The 25,319-nt window shown below is 39.5% G+C and overlaps 3 protein-coding genes across 4 annotated transcripts in view; 2 read left to right on the top strand and 1 right to left on the bottom strand.

Annotated features, from left to right (window-relative positions):
• Nucleotides 1–800: 800 nt before the first annotated feature.
• ccdc28a (coiled-coil domain containing 28A) lies at nt 801–4,413 on the top strand. The gene is made up of 5 exons (XM_085150771.1): nt 801–1,401; nt 1,522–1,703; nt 1,840–1,994; nt 2,283–2,305; nt 2,398–4,413. Exons 1-5 carry the CDS (start codon nt 1,247–1,249, stop codon nt 2,450–2,452), a joined length of 570 nt encoding a protein of 189 aa, XP_085006897.1. The 5' UTR covers nt 801–1,246; the 3' UTR covers nt 2,453–4,413.
• Nucleotides 4,414–4,522: 109 nt separating this feature from the next.
• ect2l (epithelial cell transforming 2 like) lies at nt 4,523–25,107 on the top strand. The gene is made up of 21 exons (XM_085150770.1): nt 4,523–5,100; nt 6,953–7,065; nt 7,180–7,342; nt 7,430–7,685; nt 8,795–9,029; nt 9,437–9,572; nt 9,716–9,881; nt 10,098–10,226; nt 10,327–10,419; nt 10,542–10,748; nt 10,988–11,091; nt 11,217–11,357; nt 11,438–11,524; nt 11,811–11,920; nt 12,703–12,850; nt 13,429–13,502; nt 13,597–13,753; nt 13,848–13,913; nt 14,045–14,133; nt 15,798–15,970; nt 16,062–25,107. The coding sequence occupies exons 1-21, from the start codon at nt 4,951–4,953 to the stop codon at nt 16,193–16,195; spliced, it is 2,931 nt and encodes a 976-aa protein (XP_085006896.1). The 5' UTR covers nt 4,523–4,950; the 3' UTR covers nt 16,196–25,107.
• The window catches only part of filip1l (filamin A interacting protein 1-like), a 101,692-nt gene continuing 95,306 nt past the window's right edge, over nt 18,934–25,319 (bottom strand). The window contains exon 6 of one of the 2 annotated variants that reach the window (XM_085150769.1): nt 18,934–19,149. In XM_085150769.1, the coding sequence (XP_085006895.1) occupies nt 18,934–19,149 (216 nt within the window). Of the gene's footprint in view, nt 19,153–25,319 lie in introns of both variants that reach the window. The other variant, XM_085150768.1, reaches the window with a different exon arrangement.

Here is a 25,319-nt window from a genome sequence, read left to right on the forward strand (position 1 = left end):
TGTTGCTTGGTGATGTTCCTCTGTTAGCTCCAGAGTTACTATAAAAACAGACAACTTTTTAAAAGCAGTTGACTCGCAGTCTTGTAGACATCTTGTCTTCTCGATAATCATGTCCATCAATGCCTCATCAAGGAAGCTGTAATATTTTTTTTTTTTTTTTACCAAACTAAAAGATACTAAAATGAACTATATTTCCTATATATATATATATATATTACTTTATTTTAGTTAGCTTTCCAACCTCACCAAATCAGTTCAATTATTTTTTCCTTTTTTGTAGTCTAGTTTAGTTTTAAGCTACCTATAATACCCATAGTCAGCTCACTCAAACGAAATTAATACCGAGTCTGCAGAGTTATACTTAAAATGTGCTTAATATAAAAAATAACAAGAAAGAAAGAAGAAATTCCTCTTTCTGAATGCATAAAAACAAGCATTCACATATAAAAACAAATAACAACTAAAATAAATGTTCTAAATTAATAAAGTACATTTAAAATGAAATAAATTTTAAGAACAATATTAAATGTCTTGTAAATATTCAAGGAACAAATAGTACTAAAATCGGTGAGAGCATATCAAACTATAATGGAATGCAGCCCTGGTGGCCTCAGGAGGACTCTACAGAGAAGGTCAAAAAATTCATTTTATTCGAAAATAAGTATATTTGTGCTTTTATAAAGCTTCACTCGTATTTGATTGGCACCACGCTGTTGTGTAACACGATTTAGCACGTTTTACTTAGTAATTTGACTGTGGATAGTGGCCGTGAAGCGTTATGGTTTGGAATTCGGCCCCAATCTGCTCCGTTGCGTCCTACCAAAACAGGAAGTTTTCAAGAGTTTGGACCTGCAAGCTAGCCACTTAGCCTACGTGGTACATTCGGAAATTACTATGAATTTTCAAATGTTTTAATCTAGTGGACAACCTGTCACGAACAGAAGTAACGTATACCTTTCTCAGCTGCTACTGGGAGTAAATATATATATCGGCTTATGTTTGTGTTGTGTGGCTTAAACGCCGTGTCAGAAGTTTGAAGGTTAGCCGAGTAGCTAACTCCTGAGCTAGCGTTAGCTTAGTCACGAAAGCCATCGGTTTGTACGGAGCCTGCCTGCCTGCCCTGTCAGGCTGATTCTGTACGGTTAGCCACAGGGCTGGGCTTTGATTTACAGTCCAACCTGTCAGCTTTTCGTCTTTTACCTATCCAGTCCGGGCAGCTCACCAAGTGGCACCGTAACATGAAGTTATGGAGGAGCGGAAGCTAAAAAGAAAGAGTCCCAGGACTTCCACCAGCGCGGCGCCTCCGTCCGGTGGCTCTGGCCGGAAGAATAGCGCTTCCACTGGAGGACGGCACCTTGGCTACACGGGGACTCACTCCAGCCAAAAGAACAAGAGCAGGAGGTAGTAACAGTGTAGTTAATGATTTAACATCTCAATATTTTTCAGTTTTACCCAGCATTAACCGAACTGGGGTTGTTGACTTGTATTCACTCTGCCTGTATTTGCTTCTGCCTGTTTTAGGGGAGTGAAGGATAAACCCAGGTATCAGCAGGGTTTGGGTGGTAAAGCTAGTCAAAACCAGGGCCAGGCAACACCGATCGTCCAGCACTCTTTTCTCACAGATGTTTCAGATGTACAGGAGATGGAGAATGGCCTGCTCAGTCTCCTCAACGACTTCCACTCAGGGAAACTACAGGCATTTGGTAATTCACACTAAAAACAGGAACGTTTTACCAGAGCACACACTGACTTTCATATATCCAGTAATAGAAATTATCCTATACACTTAGAGAGAGAGATATGATAGATACGGATAACTGAGGACTGTTTTTGTCTTAGGCAATGAGTGCTCTATTGACCAAATGGAACATGTGAGAGAGATGCAGGAGAAGCTGGCACGCTTGCACTTTGACCTCTACGGTGAGGTGGATGAAATGCCCGAGGATCAGAGGAAAACAGCCTGCGACACCAACATGGACAAGTTGCTCCTTAATGTAAGGCCACTGTGACATAACTCATAAAATATTCTTTTCATAGCCCGTGGCATGCTGCCTGACAGTTTAACAGTGTTGCCAAATAATCCATTCACTGATGTCATGTAACTACTCAGTATCCCTGTGAGGATTTAGCTGCTTATCCTCCGGCAAGTGTTAAACTCTTAAAGAGTTTAGTCAGCTGGCTTCATGCTGAACAGGATAAAGTCTGGAATCTCATTCTGCAATCATTTTTTTTTTTTTTTTGCATTTGTAGTGAAGTAAAACATGTTATTTTTTTCTCCACAGCTGGAGGAGCTGAGTTCTTCCATGTATCCTTTTGTCTTCGCCCTTAATAAGTTTGAAATAAGCTCATGTTTAACAGCTGCTGTAACTTTTGTATTTCTTGACATCGCTTCTCCAGTCAGAAACTGAATCTAGCCGACACACAAGAGATCCCGAGGACTGCGAGCGTGTGACTTCCGTCGTCCCAACATTTCTCAATCAAATTTGAGCCGACTATTTCATTTATAGTACCTATGGGGGTCTATAAGTATGGGGGGTTGAAACTGCCATAATCAATAAATGCAAAATAGCTATATATGTATATAGATATGCAATTAAATGAACCAAAATATAGTAAAATAAATAAATAAATAAATAACAGTAATAATAAATTGACCATATATGGCACATTTGCTTTAAGTTGCTTTTGTACTTATTTACCTTTATATTAATTTTAACTTGCTGACTTACACATAAAAAAGTTTTTACTTACTCATTTCCTCAAACATTTCTTTATGCATTTTTCTGTCACATATTGTGGCTGCCTTTAGCTAAAAGTCTGCACAACGAAGCAGAAATGCATAAACAAATGGGGAAAAACCAAAAAAAAGTAAGTCTGGGGCTAAAAAAAAAATTGAATATGCATATATATACATAAATTATTAAGCATCCAGACTTCTTTACTAAGTAAATGCAGAAGCAATTTAGAACAAATATCTAATTTAACATTTAATAAATAAATAAAATTTCAGCAATGAAAGTAGTTTCTATATTTTTTCCAATCTTTTTTGTACATTTAATGGCATATAATTCTTTTTTTAAACAAATCATTAATTTATTTTTGATTTAGGTAGTTTCTATCCTTCATATATAAGGTGTCAGCAGTGTTGATTGTATGTATTGCAATGGAAATGGCAACAAAGCGTTCCCTGTTTGTACAGGGAGGGATGTATTGTAAGATAATCTAATAGGGATGCACCACATTACCCCCCCCCCCCCCCCCCCCTTCTTTTTTTTTTTTTTAAACAATAGCTAATATTGAATGGAAATCTCTCTGGTCTGATCTTACTAAGACAGCAGGATGTTAACTTACCTGAGACGTGGCTGCATCCAAGGGAGGTTTGTTTTCTCTGAGATCTTTAGCTAATGTGCAGTATTCTGTATTCTCTATATCGGCTTTGGTGCATCCCTGTATTGTTTAAAGCCAAGCCGTAGTGCGTTCACTCATTTCCAAGCAGTTTAGATTTACAATACATTGCTAACCAAAGTGATACCATTCACCTGAAAGTGAAATGATTGTAAACTTGCTCCTTTGACATTACTCAGACGTATGTAGATCACTTGTGTTGCACTGATCTCCTCACAGTAAGAAACAGAGCTGGACTTTTCAAAGTCTAGGCATTAGTTTCTAATTGTTTCTCAGTATTAGAGCTTTAAACAACAGCATAGATTTAAAAATTCTTAAACCAGCCAAAAATAACATAAGGACCCGGTGAGTACTGAGAGTAGTATGTTAATTCCAGTTTGCGATTTTTGCATATGATTTTTGCTGAGTGGACTTGGTCCATTTCAGTATATTTGCACATACCCATGCGACACACAGCATGCACTGCACACGTTATCACTGGTGTGTTGTTTTGACGCTGGAGAAGACTAAACAGTCCAAATGTTGTCATCACAAACAAGCCTTAATTTAATCATTTAATCATTTTTTGCCTTATTGGTTCTAAACTTTAAGTGATTTTAGGTGAGTCTAGGTTTGGATTCAGAGTTTTGATAAGATAATTTGATGCTGCTTTGATTGTAAACCCTTTTTTCTTTTTCTTTTTTCTTGGACACTGTATTTTAACCTGTTTTTGGGGTGTTTAACCTGTTTGTTTTTTTCCTCAATAAAGTTCTCTGTCTGAATTTCTTGGTTGCAGCTGTAAACTAAGACAATAGAGAAGTGAGTAAATAGGGTCATAACAGTACCTGGATTGGGGGAGGCGGAATTGATAGTTTTCCATTGTGCTCTTATTCTATCCGGGTCTGCTTTTACTGTATTGGGAGTATGTCTGGGATCATTGGGATCATCATTGTTAGGTGATGTGCCACTTGTACAGGTTTCTAAGGGAATACTCTTTGATCCTCCAAGCATTAAAGTCTGAACCATGAATTAATTGCCAGAAAATGGAGTATTTATTGAAGCATCTGACAATTAAAAAAAAAATCACGGAATAATGATAATTACATTTCCATATATGTATAATTTGTATAATATTTTTTCCAGACATTTTTTTGTTCCTTAAAAATGTATTGTGCGATCCTATGTAGGTTTTTCAGGGGGATTTAGGGGGTCACATTTATGATGTACAGCTCTTAAAAAAACGTATCAAATGTGCCACACTAAGCCTTAAGTGGTTAAGTATAAAGTTTGTGTAGCGTTTGATGCTTTCATTTGTGATTGCTTACATGTGAACCCTGCGTGTTGAATTATTAATGTGCAGGAGGCACGGGAACGTGCTGTGTGCAGGAATGCAGGAATCCTTTTGTTGGTGCGTCTCTAAGGTGACTGACTGACTGCACAGCACAAGGGGCGGCCTGGCAAGTGGACACTTGGCTTAAAGACATCAATCTGGAAATACATCGATCGGACTTTAAGTGAAGCGGAACTCAAGGTGCTTCCTCAAAGGTGTTTAAACCGTCTGTGCTAATGGAGGCGAGCCTGACATCAGCCCCTCACTCGGTGAAGCGGTGGCAGCTGAGCGGGACGGACTATGAGCCGCAGCAGGCCGGCACCCTGCTGTCCGACACCCGCTTCAGCAGCTGGACTCCCCTGAACAACAAGCGGATCAACCTGCAGGTTAGAAATGCTACGTGGGCCTTGGTCAACCCCCTGCAGATAAACTTTGTGATATTCTATTAGCAACAACATGTCACTGAAACCAGAGTTAATGCATTTCAGGACAGTGCAGGGCTTTATGAAGGCTACTGAATTCCTCATTTTGAAACTCCACTCCAACCGGTTATGTTGCGGATCAAATTGACACATTTCAAAGTAAAATAATCTACAAAAATAAATAAATAATTAAAAGTTAAAAAAAAAAAAAAATGAAGCTTCTTCTGCTTGACTTAATAAGTTGCAATCAATATATATGTTTGTAATACAAAAAAAAGAAGAAGAAAAGAAACAGTCATGAAAAGTGAATTTTACGTGCAGGTATTTCCAATGTACAATAAAATGTTTTAATGTACATTTTTTTGTGAAAAACGAGCGGATATGTCCTTATTGAACCATGATCTGTGAGAGGTAAAGAACACAGGTGGACCAAATATTGATTGAAATGGAGTTAATAATGAGATATAAACAATGTTTATTTGAATTTATTGCTTTCTTGGATTGGATTGGATTGCCCTGGATAACTAAACATGCCCGAGGTCAAATTGACCCAGGAGCATCATTACTGTATCTGAGAAACAAACATAACTGAAGGGTTAAAAATAAGCATGAAACATAAAAAAAAAAACAGGGTGAAGTTAAATCACTTCTTTTAACATAGCAAAATAAGTTTATTCTTAGAGATATGTTTATTAAATACGGTAAACTGATTGTTTTTCCAATGGAGCCAGCATTTCTGTGTACATTGGTAGCTTGAGTATTTGACCATTAGAGGAAACTAATGCAATTCGAGGCCGTACCTTGTATTTACTGCCCACACCTCTTATATAAAATCATCAGGAGAATTCTACTTTCATTACGTTTGTTTGCAAGAAATGTAATGAAAAGTAGCACCTAATATTTATCTTAGTTTATTTGAAATACTTGTGTATTTTGTCACAATCATTTCGTTTTCTTCTCCAAAAGTTGATTCTGTTCATCTGGACGTAGCGTTTTGTGGGAGAAACGTTTCGTCACGCATCCAAGTGACGTCTTCAGTCTCAGCTGACTGCAGGTTTCCCCAATCTTATAAACAGTACATTTGCATAATGACTGAAACCAGCCCACTGAAGGAACAATGGGCTGGGAGGTCAGTTCCTTAAGCGATTTACTGAAACATGCAAACTTACATGGAAATACAGTATATAACGCAAAAAAAAGTTTTTACAGTTCTAACAACCTTGATATTTGGTGTGACCATATTTATTTTTCAGCACTGTCTGAACTCTCTTAGGCAGCTTTCTTGTTATGTCTTTAAGTCGTCTTCAGGAATAGTTCTCCAGGCTTCTTGAAGGACATTCAAAGCTCTTCTTTGGATGTTTCTGCCTTTTGTTCTGTTTTGTTCTGGAATGTTTTGTAGATTTAATTAGAGTTATGTGAACAAAGTAGCAAAGTGCATAAAGATACAATTTAAAAGTGTTTTTTTTGCTAAGTTGGTTATGTGTAGACACAACAGTTGTTCATCCCTTAAGTTAGGTGCCTTTTATATACTTGAATTTAGGTCAGTATTAAGTGGTTTAACAAGCAAAAAGCATTCCTCTGAAAATGGTCAGGTAGAAGGACTGGACTGAAAATGAGTGAAAAAGTAGCCAATGTCCAATAAAACTTTGAAAGATGTGCAGAAAGCCTGGAGAACTATTGCTCAAGAGCACTTTAAAAAGTTACAAGGAATTCTGGCTAATTGGAAGCAAAATATTAAGAAATGAGAGGTGGCTTGAGGCTTTTGCACGCACTGAATGTGTCTATGTTGGTATCCTTTTTCCATTTTCCATACCAGTTATTTGAGGAGAGAGTGAATCTTGTGCTGCACTGGTTTGATCTGTGGACGGACAGACAGAGGAAACACCTGCTGCACTCTCTGCTCACTCGTTGCACCAAGTCACAGCTCAGGTAAAGTGGATTGTACACGTTTGTGTCCTAACCATTAATCTCAGCCTGAAACTGTAACTAGTAAAGTGTACACAGGTGCTCAGTTCAAACTGGAAACCTCTGTAACCTGAGCAGGTACTGCCGGGATTTGCTGATTGAGACGGTTCCGGTCACTAAAGTGGACCTTACGTCGGTGCTGCCTCGGTTTCTCTCCCTGTATGTGATGTCATTTCTGTCACCACGTGACCTTTGCAAAGCTGCCCAAGTCAGCTGGCACTGGAGGGTTCTAGCTGAGCAGGTGAGAAGCCCTGAAGAGATCTGAAATGTATTCATACATCTTAATTGGGGTTTTATGAAACAAGTTAAATCCTCTTCTTCTTTCTAGGACTGTCTGTGGGCGGGCCGGTGCATCAGACGAGGCTGGTTCCTTCCTTACACTCCTGGAGAAAAAGAGTTTGGTGCATGGAAAAGTCACTATGTCTCCTGCCTCTCCACACTTGACTGGCTCACTCCACGGGAGGCAGCAGAGATGTATGGGACCCTCAACCAGCAAAGCACAGGAATGACAGAGGAGGAGGAAGAGAGGAGGAGGGAGAAGAGGATCAGGCAGCAAATCAGAGAAAAGCTTCGAGAGGAGAAGAGTGAGTGGAAAAGAAAAAACAGAAAAATGACAGGGTGCAGAAACTATAGCAACACATTTTTGAGGTGGTAAAATCTGGGTCTGTGTCGTGGGGGCAGTATTCTAAGTAGAAAAAGCCAGACCTCCCTCCAGGCTACCTCCGCAAGTTGTTCATGGAGGATACCAAGGCAAGTCAGCTGATATATTCTCTTCAGTGTGTCCGCTTACCTGGCGGGTGATCATTGTACCACGACGCACCTGCCTACCAACTTTGGTGGTGGTTGGGCGTTAGTCCATGGGGCCTGGCCTTCTGTGGGCCCACCACCTGCGCTAGGCACTGTAGGGTTCTGGTGAGATGTGAGTTGGGCAGCAGTTGTGGGCAGAGATCCTGACGGTCTGATTCCTGACTAGTGAAAACAGCTCCTGGGACATTTCCTTTATAACTTTTTATAAATGTCATTACCGGCTTTGTGGGACTGAAAACAAATATAGAGACAAATCGAAAGGTTTCCTGTGTCAAACGTGTTGGATTTTTTATATCAGTTCAAAGTTCAAATCAGAATTGTGGATGTTCTGAACTAAGACTGCACTATTTCTAACTCCCTTCATGCGTCTCATAATTCAGTGAGATGTGCCTGAATGGTTATCATCCATTAATAGGTTCATTTGGTTAATTCGAATACAGTTGGTTTGTTACTAGTAAGCGAATGGTAGTGTTTACTCAATCTTTTATTCTGTGTTTTGTCCTGTCTGTGATCTCTGTTACGTTTCTCTTTCCCCTTCAACCTCTAATGCATAATGGTAGATGACTGCTCCTCCCTGGGTCTGTTGGAAGGAGGGAGTTCTTCATTCCCACCATCTCAAAGGGGGTCATTTGGGTTTTACTGTAGGGTTTTTACCTTTCAGTACAAAGCACGTTAAAGCGACTTATCTTATGATTTAGTGTTAAATACATAAACCTGAACTGAATGAATGTTATTGAATGTGTTTAATGAATGTGATTAATATATTTTATTGATTATCAAACAGTTCATCTTTGCCTTTCCAACTCATTGCTAAGCACAAAACGCTCCTGATTAGTAAAAACTCGCCCTTACTGGCAGACGCATGTACTGTATCTGATATCTGTAGGACTATCTGTGAGTGCCAGGAGACCCTGGGGCAGCTACACAAAGCCAGAAATAGCCAAAGGTGGAGGTACCCAGAAAGGGAGACCCGAGTCTGGCCTAACATTCGTCTCTCAGCCCTCCCTCTCCTGGCCTCTGAGGAGCGTTGGCTCTTCCAGCCACTCTCTCAGCCTGGAAAGAGGACAGCCCACAAGTGCACCTCAGACCTGGGAGAGAGTCCAGGCCTCCAGCATTAGCAGGTGATTGTCTATCCACATATTAGATGAACCTCACTTAGCTTCAACCACAGTTAGTGGACTCTGCATTTTGAATCTTCAACATTACCCACTGTACCGTTGTTATAAAGGGGAAATTTATCCCTGGAGACCAAAGCCATATTTGTAGCATCCTGTATACATGTTTATTTCTGTTGTTTAGTTTGACTTTTTACAATGGCGTCTACTGGGAGTGACTCATTTTTGTAGCCAGCTTTGAGCGGCACTTCTTCGTGTTTCGGCTCTGGAGGTTTCAAAGTCTATTTTGAATCGATTGAAGTGTACAAAATACTTTATATACACTGATTAACTTATCTGTGAGCACATGTGAAAACATCTGTATAATATAATGTCACAGTATGCTGAAAGCAACATGCATTTTCATCTTTCAGCGAAACACTGATCAAAACCCGAGGAGCGCTGTCGTCTTTTATCTACAGACCTGCACAGCCTCACACAGTCTCTCCCCTTCACCTATCCGCTCCTGCCCTGCTATTGCTCATCTCCAACAGAATTCCTGCATATGAGGTGAATCCACATCATCATCTATTTATTTATTTATTTTTCCTGAAACAGAGCAGACATAAAACACTCCCGCGAGTGCAGAAATAAAATGCACAATGGGAAGATGAATAAATAACATTCCTCCCCGTCCGCTCTTTTTAATCTAGCTGGTGTTGAGCGGAGTGAAGCCCGGTGTGACTGCGGTTCTCTATGACCATAGAGGGACTCTCTCATCTCTGCTAACCCAGGTGGAGAGGGCTATTTCTGGGAAACCAGCTCAGAGGATTGGCCTGCTAGCTTGCGGAGGAACACAGGACATTCACCTGCTTCACAGTGAGACTCAATCACAATGAGTAAATTCATGTGCACACACTGCAGGAGTTTGTTCTGGACTAACTGGACTAAAGTCCTGTGCTGACATTTTGAAAACATTTTAACAAAGTGGTACCTGCCATTTTAATCCATTGACCAAAACTTAGCCCAAGAGATATTACTTCTCTATTACACTATTTTGCTGACCTACTATGTAATTCTGCCCTGACTTTTCAGACTCTAGCCTATCAGAGAAGACTCTACTGACTCCTGATCATAGGGAATTCTGGGAAAAACTGTGTGGCATGGTGGCTCCAACTGAGGAAGGAGGAGGGATTGACATATTCTGCCCGCTGGCTGCATCTGGTAGCAGATGTTACAACACACACACACTCTTCTCTCTAATCAGCATTTTCTCATTAACGTCAGCTCCCTCCTGCTTCGCCTCCTGTTTTCTCTTCTGCAGCATCAGGAGTGACTCTCCTCCAGAATCTCTCCACTTTGACTGGTCTGGAGGTTCGGGCACCGGTGGGTGTGGCCACCGGGAATTTCCAGAACAGTGCGTAACCCCTTAAACTTTGACCCTAAGCATAGGAATATTCCCCTCCCCTGTCATTGTTTCGTAGACTACAGTATCCCTCACAGTGTGTGTTTCTTTAAACATACTTCATCTTCTCCCAGTCCTCAGCGAGTGGTCTGATGGCAGTGTGCCTACTGGCCTCTCAGAGAACCAGCCAGCACTCCCGGCCCTGCAGTATGTGTGTGAGGCTGTACTGCAGGGCTGGTGCACACAGGCTCATTGGATGGAGGAGGCTTTGGTAGAGCTGAGGAGCACCTTAGGGCTACAGCTACAGTGGACCAGCCTCCAGGCCAGGGGCCGAGCTCTGGGTGAGTTTCATATACGTGTTGATTTGTGTCGTGGTGTAGAGGTAGAGTAGATCGTCTGCTAATTAGAAGTGCAGTGGATCTTTGGCCAAGATGCTGAACCCCTGGTTAAAAGGATTTAACTGTAGAGAAAAGCATTTGTATGAATAAGGTGTTGTATGAATAAGAAACGTCTTTGAGTGCTAAATAAAAATAGAAAAGTACTATATAAGTAGCAGTCTGGTTAAATTCTATTTTTCTAGGCTATTTTCTGTGGGAGAGAATCCGCCTTGATGAGATTTGTGTGTCCAGAGATCTCAGCGAGGCCCTGATCGAAGGACTCACTGCTCTGACCAGAGAGGAGGAGGTGGGAATTACTGTAGAGCAGTTTGTGTAATGCACAAGTTCAACAGAAAAAGAAAAAAGTAATTGGACATAACTCACATAAGAGTGTTTGTGTGTGTGTTTTTTAACCTTCTCTTACACCTTCAGACCCGACCTGTGGAGTTTCTTTCCATCTTTCTGAAAAACTGGAATGAAGAGAAGAAGGGAGAAGAGGGTAATGGACAGGACAGCAGTGGAGCTGATGGTGGTTCACAGACATGCTTCACCGTGATACCTGATCTACCACAGGTGTGTCTGCTTTAAACTGCCCCTTGTAGTGGAAACTCAAGGAGAACAATTAATTCATCTTTTCTTTCTTTTGGTTTTAGATGGTTCTGGATTGGAGAGGTGCAGCTGCGAGAGAGCTGCACCACAGCGAGTGTCTTTATCTGGGAAAGCTGAGCGCTGTGCTGAAGGTATACTTTAGTTTTTAGCTGCAAGTGCCAGACCTTAACAATCAGTGGTAAAACAATATTCCTTCAGAACTAAAACATATATATACATCTGTCTGAGCAAGTCCAGAATACAGGCATCGATTATTTAATATATGCAAACCACACAAAGTGAATTTTAAGGGCAACCACAACCCTGCAAGTCCATTTTTGTCCATTTTGACACTTACAGTGTTTATGTTGACATCAGAGAGAAGAAAGCTTTCAGTATTTAGAAATATTCATTTGATATGTGTCGTCTGCGCTGAAGGTGTACAAGGAGCCTCTCACAGCAGCTCTGAACTCCAACAGAGCCATTCTGAGCTATGCTGACATCCATGTTGTCCTCAGTCCTGTTGCACAAATACTGGAGCTCAACAGGTACAAACAAATACACACACACACACACACACACACACGTATATATTTATATATATACATGTAGCTGTTCCGAATGAGAGGAACATCAGGAAGAAGGAACACGAGAAGCTCGAGAAATACCAAGGGCTCAGAGAAGAGCTCGAGAAGATGTGGAGGGTGAAGGTAACAGTGGTCCTAGTGGTAATCGGAGCACTAGGTGTAGTGACTCCCCTGTTGCCAAAGTGCTTGCTCATAGGGGGTCATATAATTGTGCCTTGAGGTGACTGTTGTTGCGATTTGGTGCCATATAAATAAAATAGAATTTAATTGAATATGTAAGGTGACTTCAAAACAAGCCAAATCTCCACAAAACACTTGCTCCAGGTCAGAGGTGGAAACGGTATCCACCTGACCTGGAGCAAGAGTCAAAAGACAAAGCAAACTCTCTCCAAACATCAGTTAGATCCCGGACGAGCCCCTAATAGCCGGCCAATGACAAGGATGTGAGACCAAGCAGGGCGTGTTGCCAATCATTATTTTATTCACTAAATCAAATAAATAAATAAACATGTGATATGAGGAGATGTTAGGATAATGAATGCTCAAATGAGTGAAATGTATGCGTGCTGGTATTGGCACTAGTGTGAAAAAAACAAAACCTGGATGTGTCATTCCTCGAAGGGATCGAGGGAAATGATGGCTTTCTCAGGCCACACAGGTGTAACACAGTCAACTTAACCACCCTTTAAGTTGTCTGTCTGTGTGGATATGATGCGGGTGACATGTTTGTGTGTACTTCACAGGGTGTTTCAGGCTGATTTACAGGTGCGGCTACAGCAGTGGGGTGCAGAGAAGTGTATTGGAGATGTTTTCGTGAAGTTCTGCTCAAAACTTAAAGTCTACACGAACTACCTCAACAACTACACCACTGCCATCCACACCATTGATAAGGTAAAGCCAGTGTCTTTTTAAACAAAGAACATTTGTTTAATCGTACATAATTTGAAATTTAGCAGAAAGGGTTTACATGACAATTAACAATCAATGCCATCATCATGTTGCATAGCAACCACCTACGAAAGGGCTAAAATAACCAATTTCTAGTATTTCTAGCTCCTTTAACCTCTTATAAAAGCATTATATAAGTGTTTTCATTTCATGGCCAGCAGCAGAAACAGGTCAAACATTACTGCAATTTATAATAATTTTAATGGTACATAATGTATTCTTTGGGTTTCAGATTTGGCTAGCTGAGCGTCGAGAGTGTGTGACATTGTAGTTTTTACTCTAAAAGAAATTTTTTTTTTCTTTTTATTTTGATTGAGGTTGAATTTTTTTTTATTGAGTAATCTTCCCTTTACGAAGGCCATGCAAAGTGGCTCATACAGGTACGAATAAAGGATACGATTAAAACGAGTTTGTTCTGGTTTACGGAAGATGCAGTACACACTATTGTTCGGCTCTAATAGTTAAACACAAAAATATATTTGAATTTAATTGTGGTTTATCTGTTCATGTATTTGCGTCAGTGCAGGGAGAGCAAACCATCGTTTCGAGCTTTCTTGAAGAGATCTGACAGAACACTTGAAACTCACATGCTGAGGTAAGAGCAGACACAAAGCTTTTATTTGCTATTATGCATACCTGCCTGCATGTATCAAACCACAGTGTTTCAAAGTACGTCTGTGTTTATGAAGCCTACAAGAGCTGCTGCTGTGTCCAGTGTGGAGGATGCAGGAGTATGTGACTCTGCTTCAAGCTCTGTCCTTGCACACACACCCCGGTCATCCTGACCACGCGCATCTCCGCTCTGCCCTCAACACGCTGCTCCAGTTCAGAGAGTTCATACACAAGGTGACGCATGAACAGAGAGCTATAAGACATGTAAATGCCTCTGTTGTGGCTGTGCTGGCTCTCCTCTTATGCATATGTACTTTGTTGTGTTCAGTTAAAGCGCACCTCAGAGGCAGACAGACTGATAGAGGAAACGCAGCGACAGATTCAAGGCTGTCCGGTAAAAAATACAAAAAACACACATAGCTCTTCCTCTCTCTTCATGCCTCTAACTCTTTAATAATTTATCATATATACTCAAAACCATATATTTGTGTGTGTGTGTGTGTATGTGTGTGTGTGTGTGTATAGAACCTCAGTGAAGAAAACAGGCAACTAATAATGACTCAGGATGCCGCTCTGCACAGGAGCCCTGATGAGCAGATACCGGATTCTCTCAAGTAAAAACACCAATTTTCTTTCAGACAGCAGATGTATGACTAATATTTTTACATTCTTCAATGTTCACGATGCTACGTGCTCAGATTCAGACTATTTTGTAACCATGTGTATATTTGCAGTTTAATAATGTTCTTCTTTATGTAACTTTGCATGCGTATGTACTTTGTCTGTTTCATTCAAATGCTTAGTAACACTTTTTAATACGGCCCACAACTGAGGGTGTAATTCCTTTGTAATTAAATGGAATTTCACATTTAAGCAGACTGTAAGTAATTTTAATTAAGTATTTTAAGTATTACATAACTTCATGTATTTACGGGAAAGAAAGAAGAATTGCGTTGTAAGTAATTTTAAGTGCTGTTTAATGTTTTGTTAATTTTGTGAAAAAACCCAACATCTCCCTGTCTTTCAAGCTAACTACGCTGCACTTTTCTGGGTGTGGACTATATTATGTGGTGGCTTAATCTTGCCTAACTTCCAGGTATTTTACATGAAAGAAGACACTTCCTTTAAAAGTTATGTTTGTGAAAGAGAAAAAAAAGGTTATACTTGGCTCCATTATAAGATAAGATAAGATAAGATAAGAAGAACTTTATTTATCCCGAGGGAAATTCTTTTGTCATACACATGCTCAATGCAGCAAGAGAGACAGAGAACAGAGGAATAACATATACAATAAGAATAGTAGTATACAGTAGGAAAGTGCAAAATATAATATCAATTAACTCTAACAAAGTAACAATATAACTATATCCTGAAAAATAAATATCTTAGCTATCAGTGCAGGTGATTCTAAAAGTGACATAGTATTGTGCAATTGAATAAAAGAGAGTAGCAGCATATTATGGGGAGATGAAACAAACATTCGATGAAATACTGTTGGGTGATATTGCACGGTTTGAATGGGAACAGAATAACTTTGCTATTAATCCTCAGGAAAATTACCGACAGAGCGACGAAGAATTGTATAGTCTTATTGTCACCGGTATGAAGGATTTTCTGTGGCGGTCAGTTCTGCATTTCGGAGCGATGAGTCTTTTGCTATGTGTGCTCTGATGGTCCATAATGGAGGCGTGCATGGGGTGGGAGGAGTTGTTCATGATACAAAGAAGCTTTTTTAGCATTCTCCTCTCAGACACCAGGTTCTCCAGTCTGACACCCAGAACAGAACCAGCCTTTTTAAGCTTGTTCTGCCTGTTGGCATCAGTTGTCTTCATGCCACTGCCCCAGCACACCTTTACTTTTTATTGCTTTACCTTATGACATTTATATTGGTCAAATAAAAGAAATATTAGAATTAACTGAATTCAACTGAACAATAGAATGTCCATCAAGTACATCAACATAATGAATATTAAATAAAGAAAAAAATAAAGATGTAAAAACAAAAGACAAGTTTAATACACTCCATAGTACGTCCTCTGAACTGAAAGTTGCAAGTTGGGACATAGTGTTTGTTTTTCTGCAAAATTGCCATGACATTGCACACTACCTGAAATTATTTCACAGTACTTACATTTACTTACAGTACACAGTATAATTACATTTTAATTTGAGATAAAATACTTTAAAATTCCATTTTATCACAGGGGAATTACACCCTTAGTCGCAGGCCGTATTATAAAGTGCTACCAAATGTTTTTGAACTAATCCTTTGCCGTAGGACTTATGAGCACGTCTGTGATGTGGGCCTCTTCCTGCTCAACAATGCTTTGGTGTTGACTCGGCAAAATGTGCGGCACACACCTTTCACGCTGGCTCACCAGAGCACGCACACATTTCTGGCCTCTGTGGCTCTCACCAGCCTGTCTGTGAGAGAGATCAGGCACACACGCTGTGAGTCTTTCAGTGTTTGCTGACCTCTAGTGGGTAAAATAAGCACCTTTAATTCTAAAGCTTACAACTTTATTCATGTGTTTCTCTGTAGATGTGAGCCATGCCTTTGTCCTCGAGGGTCCCTGCCACTCCTGGGTCTGTGCCACACAGAGAGACGAAGAGAGACGGCACTTCCTATCTGTGCTGCGTTCAGCTATAGAGTGTGCTTTGGCAGGACATCAGTGACAGCGAGGTTTGACTGTTTGACTGTTTTTATGTCAAAAGGTTTTTGGAAACTAAAATTTATGAAGGAAATTCTATTTTAATGTCGTAGTTAAGTGTAAATATGTAGACCATCTGCCAGTGTTTATATTTAATTGATGCTACTTTTACTGTGACTGTACTTCTGGAGCTGGATAGTTCTAAAATATGCAGTATTAGAAATCTCATATGTTTGCATTTATAAGATGAAAAATGACTCAGTACACATTTCTACACATACTTACATCTTGTGTAGCAGATGGCCGCCCCTCCCTGAGCCTGGTTCTGAGTTTTTCCTTCCCACTGTCGCCAAAGTGCTTGCTCATAGGGGGTCATATGATTGTTGGGTTTTTCTCTGTATCTATGAAGCGCCTTGAGGCGACTTTTGTTGTGATTTGGCGCTATATAAATAAAATTGAATTGAATTGAATTGTTATTACATCCTTATACTCCATTTAGCGATACAGTTATTCATTAGACATTAGACATTTTCACACAGTTTCACATGCTGTCTTGACCTTTTCTTAGCATTACCAAGCAGAGCTGTATGTTGAGTCAGATCAGACATTAAACAGACTTCATCCTGCCAGCTCCCAGGTTCAGAGTCTGTGTAATCTCTGACTGGTGTGAGAAAAACACAGGTAACTGTCTGAAAAATGTAAAGTAGGCTGTTGCCTCAACTGATGTATTTCTGGTAGTTTTATATGATATGAGAAAGGTCTGATAAAGAACAGTGGTGCTCTAAGTCTTGTTTTTTGGTGTAATAAATGTAATACAGCGTGAAAAAAACCACAGTCCAAAAGTTTCATTTTTTTCCCCCCTTTCTTATGTTCCTAAAATTTCAAAACATGCAGAGTAACATGCAAAAAACTGATTTTGTTAATTAGTATTTCTTTATTTTGTATTAAATTCTGTATCAAAGATACATTTATTAATGGGGGAAACTGATAAATAATCCTTTCTAGCACATTTGTAAATGATTAAACTTCCAATAAAAACTATAAGAAATCATCCAAACAGCCTTAACGCAATAGGCTAAAGACAGAAAAGTTTATTTGCAATTAATGTTTCAGAAACTCTTGAATAAGCTTTTCTGGACATTGTTTGTAGAAGACATCAGGTAAGATAACAAACAACGGAAACAGAGGCCGATATTAGCGGCCTGCCATTATATTGTCTTCATTTATGGAAAATGGACCACTACTTGTGGAGCGCTTTTCTACTCTGTTTGAGCACTTATTTACTTATTCAAACACACGTTCATAGAGCATTCTGCAACTTTCCTGTTTGCAACACGTGTTTTAAATGCTTCAAACAACAACCAGCCAATCCGAGCAGACAGTAAGGGAGTCGATATTTAAGCAGTGTTGTTATATTATCTTAGTAACCACTCAAATAATTACTCATAGGAAATGTTAGACAAATCGATTCGTGTGTTTGAATGGAAAAAAAATGTCGATCAATGTATCAGATTTGTAATATCACCTAATATTGGTACCAGTATCGGTCTTAAAAATTCTATATCAGTCGTGCTCTCATTGACAATACTGCAAAGTCTGGCTGTTCTTTCTTGTGTCCTTGCTTGGCTGTTTTTGTATGCAGCCAGTGTTCACAGTCTGCATCTTTTGCCACCTTTTCTGTACTGCGTCACAATTAATTAAACGTAAGCCCCGCATTGTGCGAGCTGCTGAACGTCGACCAATTAATAATACAAAATTGCTATTTCCTGAAAATCTTCCACATCATTTCTCTAGATTTTTTAAATTTTGACGTATGTATGTGTGTTACAATCTTCTCTGGTCCACTCTTGTCTTGTAGTGAAATATCTATATGGTGTATGCAGTAACCCTGCTTGGAAAAACTGTTGCTCCTGCTGCACAATGGATGTACTGAAGGTATCACGCAAAGCTGCTTTTGCAGTTTTGCGTGAGTTAAAATGACCATAGTAAGGCAACATTCTATTTCTTTTTCTAAGCTAGCTTTTATTAAGTATCCATATGATCTGGCCTTATCGCACTATAATGTTTGCTGGCTTTGTCAGTTTCTCCTTATGCTCTCAGTCGATAAGTTTTTCTTTTTAGTCACATAGGAAACATTTCTCGAGTTCAAGGTATAAAAAGATTTTTATTGATAACCAAAAAAACCCCACAAATGTCACAATTTACACATAATCACTATGAATGAGCTGCATTACAACAGTTATATACCTACAGTATGTACATTATTGTCACTTAAAAAATACAAACATGTTCTATCCTGCGAAATGAATAAAAGGCTGTTTCATCATCTGTATCCGACAACAGATAAAAAGTAAGCAAAGAGGAACCAAAATAGTCACAATACAAATAAATATTTAATTAAACAACATATAACACGCTTGCTGATCTAATGTTACGCTTCTTTTTTTAAAATTCTCACAGTGGCTTCCCCACATAAATCTGACAGAAAAAGTTATTTACTGGTTTGTAATCAGTGAATAATTAAATGAATCCACATTTAATGTACTTCCTGTGACTTGTTAGTTTTTGCAGTGCAACGCTGAACAGTTGCAGTTTTGCAGTCTTGAAAGCGCCACAGATGAATCATGGGTCGTGATGGATCTTCTCTTAAAGTCTTCATCAGTTTAAAATGATTGTTATCCTGTTTAATATATCAGCTAACTACGGGTATGTTTTTGGCGTCGACATACTGAAAGCTTTCCTCCTGAAGAGAAATGATTGATTTCACAGTCTCCGGTTTGCTAGATTTGGGTTGTTGTTGTGCGATGCAGCTGTGTGTGAGGCCTGCTCTTTCCCACCAGGTACGTGAGTCCGTGGCGGCTGACTCTTGCACTGCAGTCCCAGGTTTCCTGCTGTGCTGTTTGTCCCTTTCTGGGAGCAGAAGCCCTTCGGTTTGGGGATTCTTGTCGGTCCTGGACGTCGGAATGCTTCTAGAGGTATCTGCTGAGGGAACAACGACAGATTTTTAAAGTCTCCATTATGACTTATAGCAACGACAATGAGGAAAGAAGTGAATACAGTAGATGAAAAAGAGGTGTGTTTGAAGGCTTTACTTGAGCTCAGCAAAGACCGACTGTAATACTCATAATGACCACTAGAGGATATCACATCACATTTTATGGACACACTGCCAAACTTTTGCTGCATGACTGCAGTATTTTGTGCTTGTAGCTTAAAAATATGGTAACTTGACATGAAATAGAGTAATTTTCAGTAAAGGAAAAGGTTTCTACTATTTTTAAAATGCATTAAACATCCTTTCAGCAATATCACAATATGTTTAATGATACATTTAGACAGTTTTGTGCAAACTTTAATACACATCAGTGCTTCTTCTGAAGAAAACTACAAGTATGGTGAAAGCTGTTAAGTCCAGCAGTTAATCAAATAAATGGTAACAGGTATTTTGAGAATGATTTGATGATTAAATGAAAAAAAAAAACAACCTTTTCTGCAAACTGCTAATGGCCCCGATATAGTTCCACTTCATCCTGGTAATGATACCAACAGTGTAACTTGTGCTTAGAAACCAGTGCTTTTATATCACAGTCCTCACAGGGCATCTCATGAGACACATCACATTTCGCGTTTTCTTAAACAACTTACTGCTCCACTTACTGTGCAATCACTTTTAATGAGCATGTTTACATGCAGAGCAGCAGGGCAGCACACTGGGGTGCATCACTTTTGGATCGGTCCTTGCACAGTAGAAACTATGTCCTGTTTACAGTACAGTGATAAGATGTTTCCACAGTTATGAGGAACCTCAGCCACAGATGGCATACTCTGTAAATGTATTTGTAGCATGTTTATTTAGTATTTGGCATTTCAAGAAACGGATACACTGATTTAGATAAACACTGCTGTCATCTAATGCACTTGCTTAAATGTGTAGTTTTTATGCTCAGTAGACTGGATAAGAAAGATGGATTAAGCCAGTGCTTTAAATCTGCATTGCTTCTAATGTCCAGCAGGGGGAGACTCCTCTGGTGGCAGAAGGTCTGACTGTAGAGACAAGGAGACCCAACGCCTCACTTGGGTCACTTTAGTATGCATTTTCCACCTGAATTGCTAGTTTCAAGTCTTATTTGATGCTGCATGATGTTCTTTTTGTAAACACTCAGCTCAGGACAGCATAAGAAGATCTTGGTGCGATCCTCTTATCCATTAAACAGTGACTGAATCCCTATGTGGCGATAGTCAGCAAGTGGTTATCTTCTTTAGAGTAATCAACAAACAAAAATGGCACACACAGTACTGTGCAAAAGTCTCGAGCCAGCCCTCATTTCTTTGTATTTTGCCTCCAAGGAGCCAGACTTGGTTGTATGGCTCTCCAGGCTTTCTGAATGGGTTTCAAAGTCTTTCAAAGTTTTTCTTTCTGCTTTGTTTGTATTCATTTTAACTCCAGTTCTATGGCATTACTTTTGTGCCACTATTCTGAGCGCACGTAAAAAAAATTTGAGCGCACGTAAAAAAAAGTTTGCAGGTGCAAGTGTTGTATTTTGAGGAGAAATTTATTTTGAGCGAAGAAAAACTGAATTTGAGTGAACAAAATTCATTCCTGCGTGCAAAAAATGTATTTCAGTGTTTGCTATTATTCACACACGCACAATAGCAGCCCCTCTTGCTCAGTTTTTGCATTTGCACTTGCTCGCAATGTTTTGCTTGCGCTCTCAACATTTCTGCCTGTGCGCGCTCAACTCTTTCTGTACACCGTTATATTTGTGCCACAAAACCAGCCAATCACAGACTTGGATGCAAAAAAATCTGATTGGCTGTTCTGGTCTCCAATCAGCTCGAAATGACAAAATGTAATATCCCAGAATCCATTTCGTCCAAAACTCAAACGAGGCAGCGGCGAAGGAACACAGAGTGGCGGAGTTTGAAATATTACTCTGTCTGGGTCACAAAATAAACTTTTAAGATATTTTCATGCGAGAATGTTTCTGTGTAAACTTCAAATATCTGCTCGATTCATCAAGACGTCACATATTTGCATAAGTGCTCTGACGTTTTCGGAGATGCCTGTTACCCTTTTACCCTAACTTTTTTTTTTACGTGCGCTCAGAATCTTAGCACAAAAATAACGCCATACAGTTCTTGCACCCATTTTCAGACAAATGCTTTTTTTTTTTTTTTTTGTTAAGCCACTTAAATGTTGATCTATGATCATGTTTGACAGACATAGAATACTATCTTTGCACCAACGAGTGGATTCCCAAAGAGCTATTAGCCAGGAAATAGCATCAGTGAAAGTGTCTATTAAGACGCCATTCTTAAGGAAGGGAAACAGGGCGAAAAGGCTGGGTATTAGGCCCGGACATCAACATTATCGAAGCAGTGTGGCATTGTCTTGACAGAGAACAGAACAAACATCCAAAGAAGATCTTTGAATGTCCTTCAAGAAGCCTGGAGAACTATTCATGAAGACTAATTAAACAAATGACAAGAAAGCTGCCTAAGAGAGTTCAGACTGGGCTGAAGAATAAAGGGGGTTAAATAACGACAAATATTGACTTTCAGGTTTGTTAGAATTGTAAAAAGCTCATTTTTGCCTCATATACTGTATTTCCATGTGTACTGGCTCATTTAAATAAACCACTGCACCTATTTCCCATTTGCTTAGCAAAATATTAAGAAATGAGAGATGCTTCAGGACTTTTACACATTTTCCTCATTTTTCAAAAGCTGATTGGTACTGCAAAAAATGTCTGTACTTTACATCAAACATCCCTAAAACAGAATTGATATTAGGAAAGCATTTTGAGATATCTCTAGCAAAAAAAAAAGTTTAAAAAGCCCTTTTCAGTCCAGGCCTCTTAACTTTTTTTATCTGGAGTTCACTGGAGTCAGAAATAAAAACCGAAACCGTCTCTTTGTATGAAAGTGTCATCGATCTGGTATCCTTTTCTCCAGCCCAGTGAAAGTTTTCAGTATTTCCACGAGTTTCATCACTTCACCGATATTATTCCCTGCCGAGCTCCAAACCTCATGCTGTGACTTAGGAGAAGCGCTCGTGAGGTTTAGAGAATTAAGAAATATTCAGTGAACTACAGCTTTAAATATTCATACGGGGGTATAAATTTCAGAATAAGTAGGGCCTCATGCTTTGGCGGAGCTAATGGTCCAGAAAATCTGACCCACGTCATGGGAGTGCTGTTGATTTTACATGGAGAGAGACCTTAATGTGCGGCTTTGTCCTCTCATATATCAGCGGTACAGCAGGAGTTCAGCTGAGTACTTCCTCCTCTGCCCCACACTCTGCACCGGCACAGCTGTTTCTGTGGCAACCAAACACAAGGTTTGTTTTGGTGCTTGCGTTGCGGTGGGAGAGAGGCTTGCTTTCACAATGTCTGCACTCTCACACTCACGAAGCCTTTTGTTTAGACAAAACCCCAGTACTGCTGTTTATTAAGGGTCAAGGTGGGCTAAAGCACGGAGATCTGCTCTCTTTGTTCGCGCCATGGTAATCGTTCAATTTTCCTGTCCCTGGCTGATTGATATCAGTAGCTGATTGTTCAAAAGTCACATCAGGATGTCTGGCATTTTTGATGTTTTCTTTCACCCCTGAACAACTCTGCTCTTAATCAGCAGTATCATTGTGAGCTTAGTGTGATTACAGCTTCGCTCTCACCCAGCAGAAGGGAGCATTGCTGCAGGCTTTTAAATGAAATTGCCTTCCAGTGTGTCACATGATACTCATTCTCCCAGTCTGGCTGGGATACCGTGCACAGATCTGTCTTCCTTGGCTGAACCAGATGAGTTTTATGAATCGAATAAGTTTAAAGTGAGTCAGGGGGTAATTAAGGTCGCAGACAGTAATCCCAGCTGCTGGATGCTTTTCTCAAGGAGAGGTCTAATGAATAGCATCTTGTTTAGCCCCTGCATCGTTTCATCACACCCAGGCGAGCTTTGGATCTGGTTTCCACAGCTGTGCTCCTTCTCACTCATTGGATTTAATGCTTGATTTAATCATCGCCTCGTTGCCACACCGGCTCGTCTGCCTTTGGGTCAGGTTCAACAGTTTTCCTGCAGTACTTGCCTCGCTCCATGAAAAATCAAAGTATGAGTTTGTAATTCATTAAAGTGTATTAGTTTTTAATGGTTATTGGTAAAATGTAAGACTTTGGGTAAAGAGGAAGGCTCAGGGATGGAAAGAAAAGCAAGGAAGTTGCTCAAATTTGTCTTTCTACCCCTTACAACACTTAATTTGTTGCCCTACTTGTTAACAAAGGTGTGAATCACCTAACAATTAAAGTATGGATCTGGTGGCTTTGATCCAGCTGGAAATACAGAGTAAAATAATTAAGATTATTTCTGTGTGTTTGATTTTAAACAAGCCAATTGTATTTCCTCATCGCATGCATAAAATGCCATTGCGATGAGGAAAGCCCATCTGAGGCGTTCATTATCTTTTCCTTAAGACATGAAATTAATTACCTTTTCCTCTTGCATCCTTTCATTCTTGCCTTTCAATCAACCTCCCCTCCCCGACCATCCAGTTCTGACCTTTGGTACAGATTTAACGTGAAGTGAAACGCACGTACGAGGTAACATTTTCAGTCCATGTGGAAGAATTCATATACATAGAAAACATTTGTAGGCTATACAGATGACTCATCTCAAAGGACGTGATTCATGGGAGAAAAGAAAATAAACGTTTTGGTTTTCTACCCAGTCAAAGGCACGCTCGGTAAAAAGAACTTTCAACGAATACGTTTGTGTTCCTGTGACCCAAACACAGTATCAGGTTTTCTGAAGGGGTTTTGTGATGTTTACAGTATGTTTCCTGGAGTGCATTATTCAGTTGCTATGCTCATAACATTGGGAAATAAAGGCAGTTTTTTTCCCCTCTATTTCCACCACAAGTTTTAGGATTTTCTTTGTCACGCCGCATGTTTGGATGAACATCGTCCACTTTTAGTGCAGTGCCCTCTGGTCCCAGTGCTTAGAGGTGGGTGCGTCTTCCTCTCAGAGTAGTGAGCAGCAGTGCTGTCTTCACCTCCTACAGTTCACACCCAACTTCATACAGCACCGCTGCATACAGGTAGGCACAACAAAGGGCCTCGACTCAGGAGCAGCTACAGTCGTTTTTGTTCACTGAACATTTTTGGGCCAGATTTATGAAAACACTGAACCAGTGCAAACTGGGTTTTAGGTAAAAAAAACAAAAACAAAAAAAACAAGTGCTGTGTTGGTATTTCCAACAAGAGCAGCATGAGAAGGTATGAGGTGTAAACTCACAGATTTTTGTGACAGACAAAGTATAAGGAGGAGAATATTTAAATTGGACTCGGATTCACCGATGTTTGTGAGCCATAATTTACCGCTAATTGTGCCGATATTGAATGCTGACAAAAAGGATGTCTTTTATTTATTTATTTATTTTTTTTGTGCTTTATATTGAAATTAAATACCTGCGCCTGTATTTTGAACACAGCACAACTTTTATAAAACTAAAACTAAAGACACTTTGCACTAACAAGCTAGTTACCCCGTTTAGTTAATCTGGCTCTTTATAAGTAATTTTGTTCAACGATGTTGAAGTATTTAACAATTATCCTAAATGTTAACCTGGGCAATGGCATGTTAGCATTACTTGTTTAACTATTACCTGTTTAACTATTAGCAGTTGCCCAATAGCCACATTAGCTGTGAGGATCAGCGAGTAGCGGCTAGCATTTAGAGCTATATTTTCAGTCCTGCCCATTTGTAACATATATAGGCAGATGTTAACTTAGTAAGATAATGCAATTGTTTGTGTCTAAAAACTGTTGTTTCTCTTACAGTCCCAGATTAAGTCTGAGAAAAGTTTACCTCTTGGTAAGGGCAACTATACCAACTGCTAAGCACAGGACTACCTCAGATAACCTAGACATACTGTGGTCTTTTTTTTAATTTATTTTTTTCTTTACTACTTAAGAGAATATTAAAACAGTTTTAATATGTATAAGTTATGATTATATTACTATATTTTTTGCTATGTTGGACAACTTAGACTGTTATTATTAATGTAAAGTTTTTGTATTGTTGTAATCTTTTTTTTTTTTTTTTTTAAACATTGCTCGTCATAGTTTACCCTAAATTTGCAGTAGATAATTTTCCAGATT

This window comes from Neolamprologus multifasciatus, chromosome 23 (assembly GCF_963576455.1).
Source record: "Neolamprologus multifasciatus chromosome 23, fNeoMul1.2, whole genome shotgun sequence".
Lineage (NCBI taxonomy): Eukaryota > Metazoa > Chordata > Actinopteri > Cichliformes > Cichlidae > Neolamprologus > Neolamprologus multifasciatus.